The 13209-nt window shown below is 48.2% G+C and overlaps 1 protein-coding gene across 1 annotated transcript in view; it reads right to left on the bottom strand.

The window, feature by feature from the left end:
- ST8SIA1 (ST8 alpha-N-acetyl-neuraminide alpha-2,8-sialyltransferase 1) overlaps positions 1-13209 on the bottom strand; it is a 98676-nt gene that overhangs the window by 61833 nt on the left and 23634 nt on the right. The window contains exon 2 of the mRNA XM_056846610.1: positions 11554-11698. Coding sequence (XP_056702588.1) covers positions 11554-11698 — 145 coding nt within the window. The remainder of the gene's footprint in view (positions 1-11553; positions 11699-13209) is intronic.

Genomic DNA, 13209 nt, shown 5'->3' with positions numbered 1-13209 from the left:
GGTGACTGTAGAACTCTCACTCCCCAAATCACTGAGGCGAATTCAATGACAATGTTTCATGTCAGTCTATTGAAACCGCATGTTCCCTCCCCGGAGTGGCATCCTGAACCACCGATTGAGGCGCCTGTGATGGGGGGGGGGGGAGAGGAGCATTTTGAAGTTGCAAAAATCCAGGACTCGCGTATCCATCATGGTTCTCTCCAACATCTGGTTCGCTGGAAGCACTTCAGTTCTGCTCAGGAATGTTGTGGTTTCTCCAGCTGCTGGCCACGCCAGCTCTAGCCCTGCAAACAACGTGTTTAGACTGAACTCTGTGGGAATGCCGGTAGAGACCTACCTCCCTGACAGCTCCTGGGAGGGGGGTTGCCACGGCATCCAGATCTACCCCGATTTGCCCTATGCTCTTCCATATATGCCCTGTATTGTGCTTGTAGTTTTCATTAGCGTCCATCTGACTCCATCTGACAGCCTGTGGATTTTCCAATAAATCAACTCTCTTTTGGACTACTTGTCTACGGATGTCTGTTTATGGGATTATCATGGGACAAGAGCTGACAAGGACCTGGTAACCCTAATTCCTAGAGATCTGAAAACACTAGAGATTTGAACATTCACTTTCTGTTCCAAAACGCCACTGTTTCCCCACACCTCTCCCCACCCGCCGCTTCAGTGAGTGGAGGGGCAGAGAGAATCACTGGGGGGGTCCTCTGCTGGAACCAGGTAAGTGGTAACTGTTCAAATCCCCCCCCCCTCGAAAAATTCTTACCAACAGAACCATTCAGAAAGCTGAATGGCTGAAAGATAAAGCAAAGCTTTGACTTCTCTCTGCCTATTAACACATTTGTTCAATAAATCAACACACAGTATTTAACCTCTATTAAACTACTGGGGGGGGCAGTATGTTTTTTTTTCTTGGTTTTTTTCCTCGGTTAATTTTTAAGCATATTTTTTCTTTAGTTAGTTTAAATCCATGAGTGGATCCCATCAAAATATTAATCCTATGCACGGTCACTTGAGACAGGTAGGGTTGCCAGGTCCCTCTTCGCCACCGGCGGGAGGGTTTTGAGGCGGAGCCTGAGGAGGGTGGGGTTTGGGGAGGGGAGGGACTTCGATGCCATAGAGACCAATGGACAAAGCGGCCATTTTCTCCAGGGGAACTGATCTCTGTCGGCTGGAGATCAGTTGTAATAGCAAGACATCTCCAGCTACTACCTGGAGGTTGGCAACCCTAGACGTAGGCTTTCTAGGCCTTCCACAATAGCAGGCAAATTCCATTGCTCAGAGAGGCAGCTAGACAATAGACTAGGGTTCCCAGTTCTGGGTTGAGAAATAGCTGGATAATTTGGGGGTGGGGCCTGGGAAGGGCGGGGATTGGGAAGGGGAGGGACCTCAGTGAGGGGGGGTAATGCCATAACGTCCACCCTCTGAAGCAGCCGTTTTCTCCAGGGGGACTGATCTCTGTAACCTGGGGACCAGCTGTAATTCTGGGAGATCTCCAGCCACCACCTGGAGATTGGCAACCCTAGTGGTGACACTGCTGAAGCCACATCCACACTACTCCACATCCCCAGCCTTCCCACCTCATTGGGAGTCAGAAGTGCCTACGGTTTTCAACATGTTCAGAGACACTCTCCTTCCTGGTATAATTTCATGCTCCAAGGCTGAACTCTGGAACCTCACATGTTTCGCCCCCTCAACAAAACTCCTAACAGCCATCTAGCTCTGGGTTCACATGAACACACATGAACACATGAAGCTGCCTGATACTGAATCAGACCCCGGGTCCATCAAAGTCAGTATTGTCTACTCAGACCAGCAGCGGCTCTCCAGGGTCTCAGGTGGAGGTCTTTCACATCACCTACTTGCCTGCTCCCTTTAACTCAGGGATGGGGAACCTCAGGCCCGGGGGCCGTATGCGGCCCCCGTGGACATTTTCTGCGGCCCTCGGGAGCTCCGGGGCCGGGGGTGTGGGGGGGGAGGCGTGGAGGTTGGGGCCTGGTCGCGTGGGGCCAGCGTGCACAGGTGTGTGTGTGGGGGGGAAGGCTTTTCTTTATTTTCTTCTTTTTCTGTCATTCTCCTTTCTCTCCCTCTCTTTGTCTGTCTCCCTCCGTCCTTTTCTTTCTTTCTCCCCCTCCCTCCATTTCTTTCTCCCTTTCTCTCTCTTTTCCCCTCCCTCCCTTTTCCTCTTTCTCTGTTTTCTTTCCTTCCTCCCTTCCTTCCCTGTGGACTGGCTGCCTCCTGGCGCCTCGTTTGCTCAGGCCTACTGCTGGCTGCCCTCCCGCCTGGGAGGGGGGGGAGGACAAGGGAGCGAAGGCGCCCTCCAGGCCTTCGCTGCGTGGTCTCCCCTGGGGTTGCCAACCTCCAGGTGGTGGCTGGAGACCTGGAAACCGTAATCTCCCCCCCCCCGGGAGATCTACACCTGGCTATGGCCCCCGAATAATGTTATAAATGCGCAAATGGCCCTTGGCAGGAAAAAGGTTCCCCACCCCTGCTTTAACTGGAGATGCTGGGGATTGAACCTGGGACCTTCTGCATGCCAAGCAGAGGCTCTACCACTGAGCCACAGCCCCTCCCCCTTGCCTTTGGAACTTAGGGTTGCCAACCTCCAGGTACTAGCTGGAGATCTCCTGTTGTTCAACTGATCTCCAGCCGATAAGAGATCAGTTCCCCTGCAGAAAATGGTGACTTTGGCAATTGGACTCTATGACATTGGAGTCCCTCCCCTCCCCCAAACCCCGCCCTCCTCAGGCTCCACCCTGAAAACCTCCTGCTGGTGGTGAAGAGGGACCTGGCAACCCTACTGAAACTCTATCCCGCCCGCCTTACCTTCTTTTAGGTGCCAGGCTAAAACATTCTGTTTTATTTAGGCTTTTTTTTTATGGTCAGCTTCTGGTCCAAAGATCATTATACTGACAACATTCTAAGCTGCTCAATGTGTATTTTATGCCACTGCTAATTCCCTGGCTTGTTGTAATGTTGTTGGCCTGTTTTTTAACGGGTTTTTAATGGTTGTTTTTTAATGGCTTTGCATTATCCCAGCTACAGGCCACTTCGAACAGGTCTCTGGAGAGGTGGCATACACATTTTCTAAGTAAATCGCTGCTAAATAACTTTAGGGAGGGAAGGCAGCATGGCAAAGCCCGATCCCGTCAGATCGCAGAAGCTAAGCAGGGTCAGCCCTGGTTGGTCGAGACCAACAAGGAAAACCAGGGCTGCTATGCAAAGGAAGGCACTGGCAAACCACCTCTGTTCGTCTCATGCCTTGAAAACGACATAAGAAGTCGCCATAAGTCATCTGCGACTTGATGGCACTTAGGACACACACAAATAACTTTACCTGAGAGAGTAAAAAACAATGGAAGGAAGACCTCCCATCTGCTTTTATGGGACATCCTTCCCTCTGGATGGTGGTAAGGGGTTCAATCGTATTTGGGCCTTCTCTGGGCATGGTTCTGAGCTGTGGTTAGGGTTGCCAGGTCCCTCTTCACAACCGGCAGGACGTTTTGGGGGCAGAGCTTGAGGAGGGTGCAGTTTAGGGAGGGTCCAGGATCAGAGGAGCATGCCTACTATATTAGGTGCTGTGGAACACAGGCAGGATAATGCTGCTGCAGTCACACATGAAGCTGCCTTATACTGAATCAGACCCTTGGCCCATCAAAGTCAGATTGTCTACTCAGATTGTCTACTACAAAGTCAGTATTGTCTACGCGTCTTATTTGTGGGCTTCCTAGAGGTACCTGGTTGGCCATTGTGTGAACAGACTGCTGGACTTGATGGACCTTAGTCTGATCCAGCAGGGCCTTTCATATGTTCTTACGTGCTTAAGTCCAATTGCCAAAGCAGTCATTTTCTCCAGGAGAACTAATCTCTATCGGCCGGAGATCAGTTGTAATAGCAGGAGATCTCCAGCTACTACCTGGAGGTTACTGTAAACGTGAAAACCTGTGCTGGATTAGTTCTTCACAGACTACCTGGAGGTTGGCAATCCTATCTGTGGTGCCCTGGATGTCAACAAGATGACACTCTGCCTTGCTTTACCCTACCTTCCCACCCCAAAATTACATGCTGCCCTCATAGATGCAACAAATGCCTGTGGAGTGTGTTGAACATCCTGAATCACAATGAGGCTTTCCAGGTGCCTGCTAATAGCAGGCAAACTCCTAGTAATTGTTGTCGATCCCCACCAGTGCTCTACTGGTCGGCAGTGGAAGCAGGCAGACAACACGGGGGCAGTGATCTTCGTTGCCACTCGATTATGTCATTTCCGGAGTGACCTGGAAGTGCTGGCACTGCACTGGGATGATGCTCTAACAGTTGCCCCCAAATTCCATAGAGTTTGGCGGCAAGTGCTAGAGCGTCACCCCGGTGCAATGCTGGCACTTCCTGGTCATGGCAGAAGTGACATCATCACGGGGCAATGAAGATTGCTGCCCCCTCTGCAGTTAAGTACCCACTTTCCCCATCTCTTGCTGGTTGCCAGGCCATGTCAGTGCCTGGCAACCCTAATAGGGTTGCCAAACGCCAGATGGTAGCTGAAGATCTCCTGGAATTACAACTGATCTCCAGGTGATGGAGATCAGTTTCCCTTGGGAGAATGGCTGTTTTGGAGAGCAGATTCTATGGTGTTATTCTCCGCTGAGGTCCCTCCCTTCCACAAACCCTCCCCTCCCCAAGCTCCATCCCCAAAATCTCCAGGTATTTCCCAACCCAGAGCTGGCAACCCTAAATCACAGAGTAAATGCAACAAATTATTACTACTACTGCTAAAGACCTAAACAAATACTGAATCTCTATTCCTGTAGGTCTCTTGTATAAGAATTCTGCCTCAAAGCACAGGGGCGGCGGGGATTGTGACAGGACCCGGAGATAAGAAAACACAGAAAAATACTATTGTAGTGATAAGCAACCAGAATCAATTGAGCACAAAGCACAAATAATCTTATTTTAGGAAGAGAGACAGTCAAAGCAGAGGAAAACCTATTAGTGGTTACTAGGCAACCTCAGAAGCAAGGAAGCACTTGGACAGTTGCTCAGCGCTTTGGGTTCCTAGGAGAAGAACATCAGAGTAGCCAAGCTGGATCATACCAAGGGTCCGTCAGTTGCCAAGAGGTTGCCAGCAACACACGGATTCACTCCCCGTGTGTCCAGAAGTGACGTCGGCATGTTGCCGTGGGACATTGGGGAAGCTTTGGCATTTGGACAAAATTCTATAGACATTGCTGATGTCACTTCCAGATCCACAGGAAGTGACATCAGTAGCCAACTTAACCCCGGTTTTCCACCATTCTTCCCCAATGGCCAGCTGACTGATGGTGGGGAAGCCCCATTGGCAGTGGGGGACCCCCCCTCCCCAACCTCCAGCAGGGGTTTGGGAAGAAGAAGAAGAAGAAGAAGAAGAAGAAGAAGAAGAAGAAGAAGAAGAAGAAGAAGAAGAAGAAGAAGAAGAAGAAGAAGAAGAAGAAGAAGAAGAAGAAGAAGAAGAAGAAGAAGAGTTGGTTTTTATACCCTGGTTTCCTCTACCTTCTATGGAGACTCAAACCAGCTTACAATTGCCTTTCCTTCCCCCCCACCAACAGACACCTTGAGAGGTAGGTGAGGATGAGAGAGTTTGGAGAGAACTGTGACTAGCCCAAGGTCACCCAGCAGGCTTCAGGTGGAGGAGTGGGGAAACCAACCCGGTTCATCGGATTAGAGTCCGCCGCTCATGTGGAGGAGCTGGGAATCAAACCCAGTTCTCCAGATTAGAGTCCACTGCTTCTAACCACTACACCATGCCGGCTCCTATGCCTAATCCCTTCCACCATCCTGTTTCCAGTAATGGCCCATTGGGAGCCACAGGACACCCACAAGCAGGGCCCGCTAACAGCAGCCCTAAGTTACTGACTACTCCTCAGCATCTGACAAACACAGGTCGCCATGCTCCTTAAAATGGAGGCCCCATTCAGCTGTTCAGAGCCAGCGCGGTGTAGTGGTTAAGGTGTCAGGCTAGGATCTGGGAAACCCAGGTTCAAATCCCTACTCAGCCATGGAAACGTACTGGGTGACTTGCCAGTACTTGCCAGTCACACACTCTTAGCCTCGACCCTGGCAAGTTTTTGGATGGGACACCTCCAAGGAGTACCAGGGTTGCTACACAGAGGCAGGCAATGGCAAACCACCTCTGAACGTCTCTTGCTTTGAAAACCCTATGGGGCCGCCATAAGTCAGCTGTGACTTGACGGCAGAAAAGAAATCCAGCTGTCATGGCTCATGCACAGTGGTAGACCTATCCTCCATATACGTGTCCAATCGTCTTTTAAATCCATCTAAGCCAGGGCCACCACCACACCTTGCAGCAGCAAGTTTCCCAAGTCAACCATTCATTGCGAGAAACAATACTGCTGAGTTGGTTTTTATATGCTGGTTTTCTCTACCACTTAAGGAAGAATCAAACCAGCTTACAATCACCCCCACTTCCCCTTCCCACAACAGACACTCTGTGAGGTAGGTGGGGCTGAGAGAGTGTGACCCAGCCCAAGGTCACCCAGCTGGCTTCATGGGGAGGAGTGGGGAAACCAACCAGGTTCTCCAGATCAGAGTCCACCGCTCCAAACCACCACTCTTAACCACTACACCACGCTGGCTCTCCACAACAAATGACCCACATCAGGAAAAACAGAAATGTGTTCTGAAATTTGGGGGCATTTTGAGTTCTGGGAGGCAGCAGGAGAGGCAAGGGGAAAGAGAAAGAGCGGGTGAGCACGCCCCAAAGGCACTGTGACCCTTTAAACTCCTTTAAAACTTTACGGGGTTTTCACTGGGCGGTAGATCTGGCCTCTGAGCCTGGACGCCTGGTCTACCACCCATTGAAAACAGTGGTTGTTTAAAGGAAGTGGAGGAGGTAGGCCAGAGGGAGGAGAGAAAGACAGCAAGCATCCCCCAGCCGGGATTTATTTTTATTTCATTTCTATCTCGCCCCCGCCATAGTTTGGTGCCGCAAAGGGGTGGTACCAGTGGATGTGGTGCCAACGCTGCCCTTTAAATATCCCTTTAAACTTTAAATTCCCACAGTCGTCAACGGGCAATAGACCTAGCCTCCATCTCACCAAGTCGGCTGTGGTTCACGCAAGCTTAGAACACAATAAATTCATTTCCCTTGAAAGCATCATGAGATGCTCATTTTGTACACGTTGTACTGCTCAAATGGACAGGGCTGCATTTCCATACTGATTATTCTTTTAATACGAAACGTTGCGGTGGAATTTGAGAGATATGCATGTACTGACTGCTTTCTTTCTTTTCTTTAAAAAAATATGCAGTGTTATTGTGGATTTTAATTGCCTGGAAACCCATTTGCGATACTTTGACAGAATGGCAAAAATAAAGATTTATGAATAGATAAGTCGTGGCAATAATGCCAGTTTCTAAAAATGTGTTTTATACGAGAAGCAAGGTGTTAGCAGCTATATAATTCCACTTATCTAGTCCCAATATTTGTAGGGCTGCCAGGTCCCTCTTCCCCACCGGCAGGAGGTTTTTGGGGCGGAGCCTGAGGAGGACGGGGTTTGGGGAGGGGAGGGACTTTTTCTCCAGGTGAACTGATCTCTATTAGCTGGAGATCAGTTGTAACAGCAGGAGATCTCCAGCTAGTACCTGGAGGTTGGCAACCCTATATATTTGGCTGGTTCTGAGGGTGCTCTAAGCTTTGGGCCTTGACCCGAATGGCCCAGGCTAGTCCAATCTCATCAGATCTTGGAAGCTAAGCAGGGTCAGCCCCGGTTAGTACTTGGATGGGAGACGACTAAGGAAGTCCAAAGTTGCTACGCAGAGGCAGTTTATGGCAAACCACCTCTGTTTGTCTTCCCTTGAAAACCCTATGGGGCTCCCCATAACCTGGCTGTGACTTAATGGTGCTTTCTACCACCTAAGCTTTGGATTTCTTGCACTGATGGGGGGGGCGGTTGGAACGAGGCTGCTTCCAGGGTTGTCTGGTACCAATCCTAATGCAGAGTTTGAACCGAGGAACCAGGGGACGCTATGTCTACACACTTCCACTGTGTTGTGCCTTCTTCTCCGGTCCTCCCTGCCCTGATCTATACGGATGATGTCAACGTGGTGTAGTGGTTAAAAGCAGTGGCTTGGAGCGGTGTCTGATCTGGAGAACCAGGTTTGATTCCCCACTCCTCCACATGAAGTGGCGGACGCTAACCTGGTGAACTGGATTTGTTTCCCCACTCCTCCACACGAAGCCAGCTGGGTGACCTTGGGCTAGTCACAGCTCTTCTAGAGCTCTCTCAGCCCCACCTACCTCACAGGGTGCCTTTTGTGGGGAGGGGAAGGTGATTGTAAGCCGGTTTGATTCTTCCTTAAGTAGTAGAGAAAGTCGGCATATAAAAACCAACTCTTCTTCTTCTTCAATGTCAGGACAGCCAGAGGACCACTAATGCTCCATGCTATGCCTGGTTCCTGCAGGTGTATTGACAGAGCAATGCTCCGAAATGCATTAGATGTGAGGTTCTAAAATGCATGAGATGTGGGGTTCCAATTCATAGAATCATAGAGTTGAAAGGGACCACCAGGGTCATCAAGTCCAACCCCCTGCACAATGCAGGAAATTCACAACTACCTCCCCCCTCCACACCCCTAGTGACCAGAAGATGGCCAAGATGCCCTCCCTCTCATCATCTGCCTAAGATGATGATTCAGCCTCTTCCTTCTCTTTGCTCCCTGTCACTGGCCAAAAAGGAGGCTTTGCTTTTGTCACCTTAGCGGGATCTGCATCCTTGGATCCTATTTGCCCCATAGGTGGCCTTTCAACCAGCGTGATATTGGGAGGATTGACAGATCTGCTTTTTGTGGGGAGGGGCCATGGCTCAGGGGAAGAGCTTCCGCTTGGCATGCGGAATGTCCCAGGTTCAGTCCCCGGCATCTCCAGTTAAAAAAGGATCATGTAGGAGGTTATGTGGAAGAACTTCATCTGAGATCATGAAGAGCGGCTGCCAGTCTGAGTAGACAATACTGATGGTGAGGGACCAATGGTCTGATTTATCATAAGGCAGCGTCGTGTGTGTTCAATGTGTGGCTGTGTGTTTTCTTGTGGCTGAACTAGCATCGGCATCCTCCTTGCCTGGCAAAAGGCTGGTGTTGCTCAATCCTCGCCCATCCACCCCAAGATCTGAATGTCTGTGCAGGAGAGATCTTGTCATTCTATTGAAACAGCCCCTATCAAGTGGGCTACGGAGTCACTGAGGAGGTGTGGCTTCAGTTGGTTGTTCATATTGGTCAGCAGTAGAAGAGGAAAATTCGAGTCCAGTAGTACCTTAAAGACCAACAACATTTCCAAAGTGTAAGCGTTTGTGCCTATGTTTCCTTCCCTGAGTGTATGTCTGGCAAAAGAGAACATGGTTACAGGATCATACAGAAGAGGAAGAGGAGGAGGAGGAGGAGGAGGAATTGGTTTTTATATGCCGACTTTCTCTACCACTTAAAGAAGAATCCAACCAGCTTACAATCACCTTCCCTTTCCCTCCCCACAACAGACACCCTGTGAGGTAGGTGGGGCTGAGAGAGCTTTTAACCACTACACCATGCTTGCTTCTCTAGAATATATTCATCCCAGGTATCCTCTTGATTATAACACATCCCTCCTTACAGTGGGTGGGGCTGTGTTCCCTTTCGTCCCCTCCCTTGTTAAGTTTGATATGTGGGAGGCGAAAAGTAAAAGTTGGGCGGGGGTGGTGGTGAAGGACCACACCAGTAGGCACTGGTTGGCTGATTCCCTGCCTGCCAATCGTGTGGATGAGGTTAGCCTGCTGCGTCATGATTGGTGTGTTGCAGTGGTGTTGAGGTGGATGCTCGTGCATTTGCTATCGCATGCGCGCTTTGGTGCAAGGTCTTTTATTTGCTTCTATCTAGAGATATGGCTAGAAAAAGTTGAAGGCAGCAGGAAAAGAGGAAGACCCAGCATGAGATGGATTGACTGAATGAAGGGAGCCGCAGCCCTCAGTCTGCAAGACCTGAGGAAGGCTGTTAAGGATAGGATGTTTTGGAGGACATTAATTCACAGGGTCACCAAAGGCCAGAAGTGACTTGATGGCACTTAAACACACACAGATGTAAGATTTCCAGAAAGAAATATATGCAATACTTCTTTGCTTACGAAAGCTAAACCCATTTTTCTGCTTTAACAACTTAAAATGCGTCATTTATAACTTAGCATATAAATTGTATTCGTTGCACATTTATGGAATTTAAATGCTTTCATTTTCTAGGAGCAAAATTGCAGATATGCCCAGTACTAAAGCAAGAGAGCTGTAAAACTGCTTCACCTTATGCTATTTTAGCACATTTCACTCATTACAAAAGAAAAATAAATATTTAATTTGAGCGTTTTTTTTCCAGTCCTCCCCCAAACGTCTCAGCTTTCCCTACAGAAATATAAAAAATGAAGTCTTCAGCCTTTTCATGCTATCCATTTTGAGCGAATAAAACCTTGTCTTTAAAAGTATTTCATTCATTCCAAAAGAAAAAAAAAGAATGTTTCATAGGATTCCCCCTCCCCCGGCATTGCTTCTACATCACAGGCTGGGAAACCAAGACAATTGTTGCCAAGCACTGGGGTTTAGTTAGATGAACTTGGGTTCAATTTATTTGTAGGGATGAATGAACAGAAATTATCCAGATTTAAGGATAATTTCGCATGTGCCACAGCCTAACATACCCTGTTCCCTGGAGTAATTTGCACAACAGCCTTGAAAGACGACACAAGAGAATAAGATATTGAGGAGGAGGAGGAGGAGGAGAAGAAGAAGAATTGGCTTTTATATGCTTACTTTCCCTATCGCTTAAGGAAGAATCAAACCAGCTTACAATCTCCTTCCCTTCCCCTCCCCACAACAGACACCCTGTGAGGTAGGTGGGGCTGAGAGAGCTCTAAGAGAGCTGTGACTAGCCCACGGGGAAACAAATCCAGTTCACCAGATTAGCATCCGCCGCTCATGTGGAGGAGTGGGGAATCAAACCCGGTTCTCCAGATTAGAGTCCGCCGCTTATGTGGAGGCGTGGGGAATCAAACCTGATTCTCCAGATTAGAGTCCACCGCTCCAAACCACTGCTCTTAACCACTACACCATGCTGGTCTTGGCTTGGCCTCGGTTATCTTGATCCAGTATAAGGCATCTTCATGTGTTCACATGTGAGATACCTCAAAAAGGGCTCTGGAGAGGCAGTTTACAAAGGTTCTGAATAAATACATAAATCAACTACATGTCATTATGCATTGAGTGTCAGGTTCCTTTAAAGACATTCTAGAGAACACCAAGAAGTCAAGAACACTCAGAAATGTTTATTAGAAACTAGGCATTGTCCCTATAGTGTGCCAACACAGCGTTGGAAGACAACCTATAATGACAGCTCTTCAATTCATTCAAACTTCTTTAGCTCTACAACTAACCTCTGCACTACCTGTTAACCCATCAACTAAGCAGACAAGAGGATCCATCAAGTAGGCGGCACCCTTGTGGATCTCGTCAGAGGGAAATTTACACAGCACCATAACACAAGATCGTGACTCACCTTGGGGAAAAGGGAGAAGGTTTTGTTGTCGATGGTGAAGGAGTATAGAAATTCCCCATCAAACCAGAGATTCTTTCCCACAGGAGAATTCTCTTTTGTCATAGCAAAGAACCGACCGGGGTCACAACAGTCTTCAAGTAGTTTCCTAATGCGGAAGAAGAAAGAAAATTGAGATGGATATGTGGATGAGAAGCATTCGTGAGTCTTGCATGAAGAATATATAGTGCCCGTGTCTTATCCCTTTGTCATATACTCTGAGTGACAAACTGGACGCGATTTTGGGAGATCCGTGAAGAAGATCATAGAATCATAGAGTTGGAAGGGACCACCAGGGTCATCTAGTCCAACCCCCTGCACAATGCAGGAAACTCACAACCACCTCCCCCCCACACCCCCAGTGCCCAGAAGATGGCCAAGATGCCCTCCTCCCATGAACTGCCCAAGTTCATAGAATCAGCATTGCTGACAGATGGCCATCTAGCCTCTACTTAAAAACCTCCAGGGAAGGAGAGCTTACCCCCTCCACAGGAAGCCTGTTCCACTGAGGAACCGCTCTAACTGTTAGAAAATTCTTCCTAATGTCTAGATGGAAATTCTTCTGATTTAATTTTAACCCGTTTGTTCTGGTCCGGCCTTCTGGGGCAACAGAGAACAACTCGGCACTATCCTCTATATGATCTCCTGCACATTTCTAAAAAGTGTAAACAGCAACGGGGGACAGGTTCAGGGTATGGGTACGGCATTTGTTTATTTTTTTGGCCGCCAAGTCACAGCTGACTGATGGCGACACGGTAGGGTTTTCAATTCCAATTCAATTTGAATTTATTACGGTCATTGACCAGCAAAGCAAACATTCAAGAAATGAACATTGATTTAAAAAAGTAAAATCTAACAATATATCTGTTCGTAGGAATTAAGATTTGATTAAAAGGTATAAAAGTATAACAATACCTGTACGTAAAAGCATCAGTTAAAATAAAATATTTACAATAAATTGAAATATTTACATTAATATTACCCATTCAGTTATACATTCAATTTCCCTTATCAGAGTTAGACCAAGTACTTCTGAGCTTAATACCTAGCCTTGCATACTTGGCAACTTTATGGGTTGTCTCACTATTCCTGTCTGAAAGTATTATCTTTATTTGGGTGGAACTTGGCTAGTTGGAAGGCCAGCCAAAATGGGTAGTATCTGTTCTTGCCGAGTTTGATTGTAAACCTTGCAATCAAATATCACATGTTCTATTATTTCTACACTACCATCTTGGCAAATGCACGCACGTTCCTGCAAAGGGACCTTTTTATATTTGCCTTCTGGTAGGGTTTTCAAGGGAAGAGACTTTCAGAGGTGGGTTGCCATTGCCTACCCCCATGCCACAACTCTGGTATTCACATGAACACATGAAGCTGCCTTCTACTGAATCAGACCCTTGGTCCATCAAAGTCAGTATTGTCTACTCAGACCGGCAGCGGTTCTCCAGGGTCTCAGGCAGGGGTCTTTCACATCACCTACCTGCCTCGTCCCTTTAACTGGAGATGCCGGGGATTAGAACCTGGGACCTTCTGCAGGCCAATTGGATGCTCTACCACTGAGCCACGGCCCCTCCCCAATATATGATATTCCTTGAAGGTCTCCCATCCAAATACTAGCCA

This window comes from Euleptes europaea, chromosome 3 (assembly GCF_029931775.1).
Source record: "Euleptes europaea isolate rEulEur1 chromosome 3, rEulEur1.hap1, whole genome shotgun sequence".
NCBI lineage: Eukaryota > Metazoa > Chordata > Lepidosauria > Squamata > Sphaerodactylidae > Euleptes > Euleptes europaea.
The sequence above is the reverse complement of the archived record's forward strand: the minus strand, read 5'-3'. Positions and strand labels throughout refer to the sequence as shown.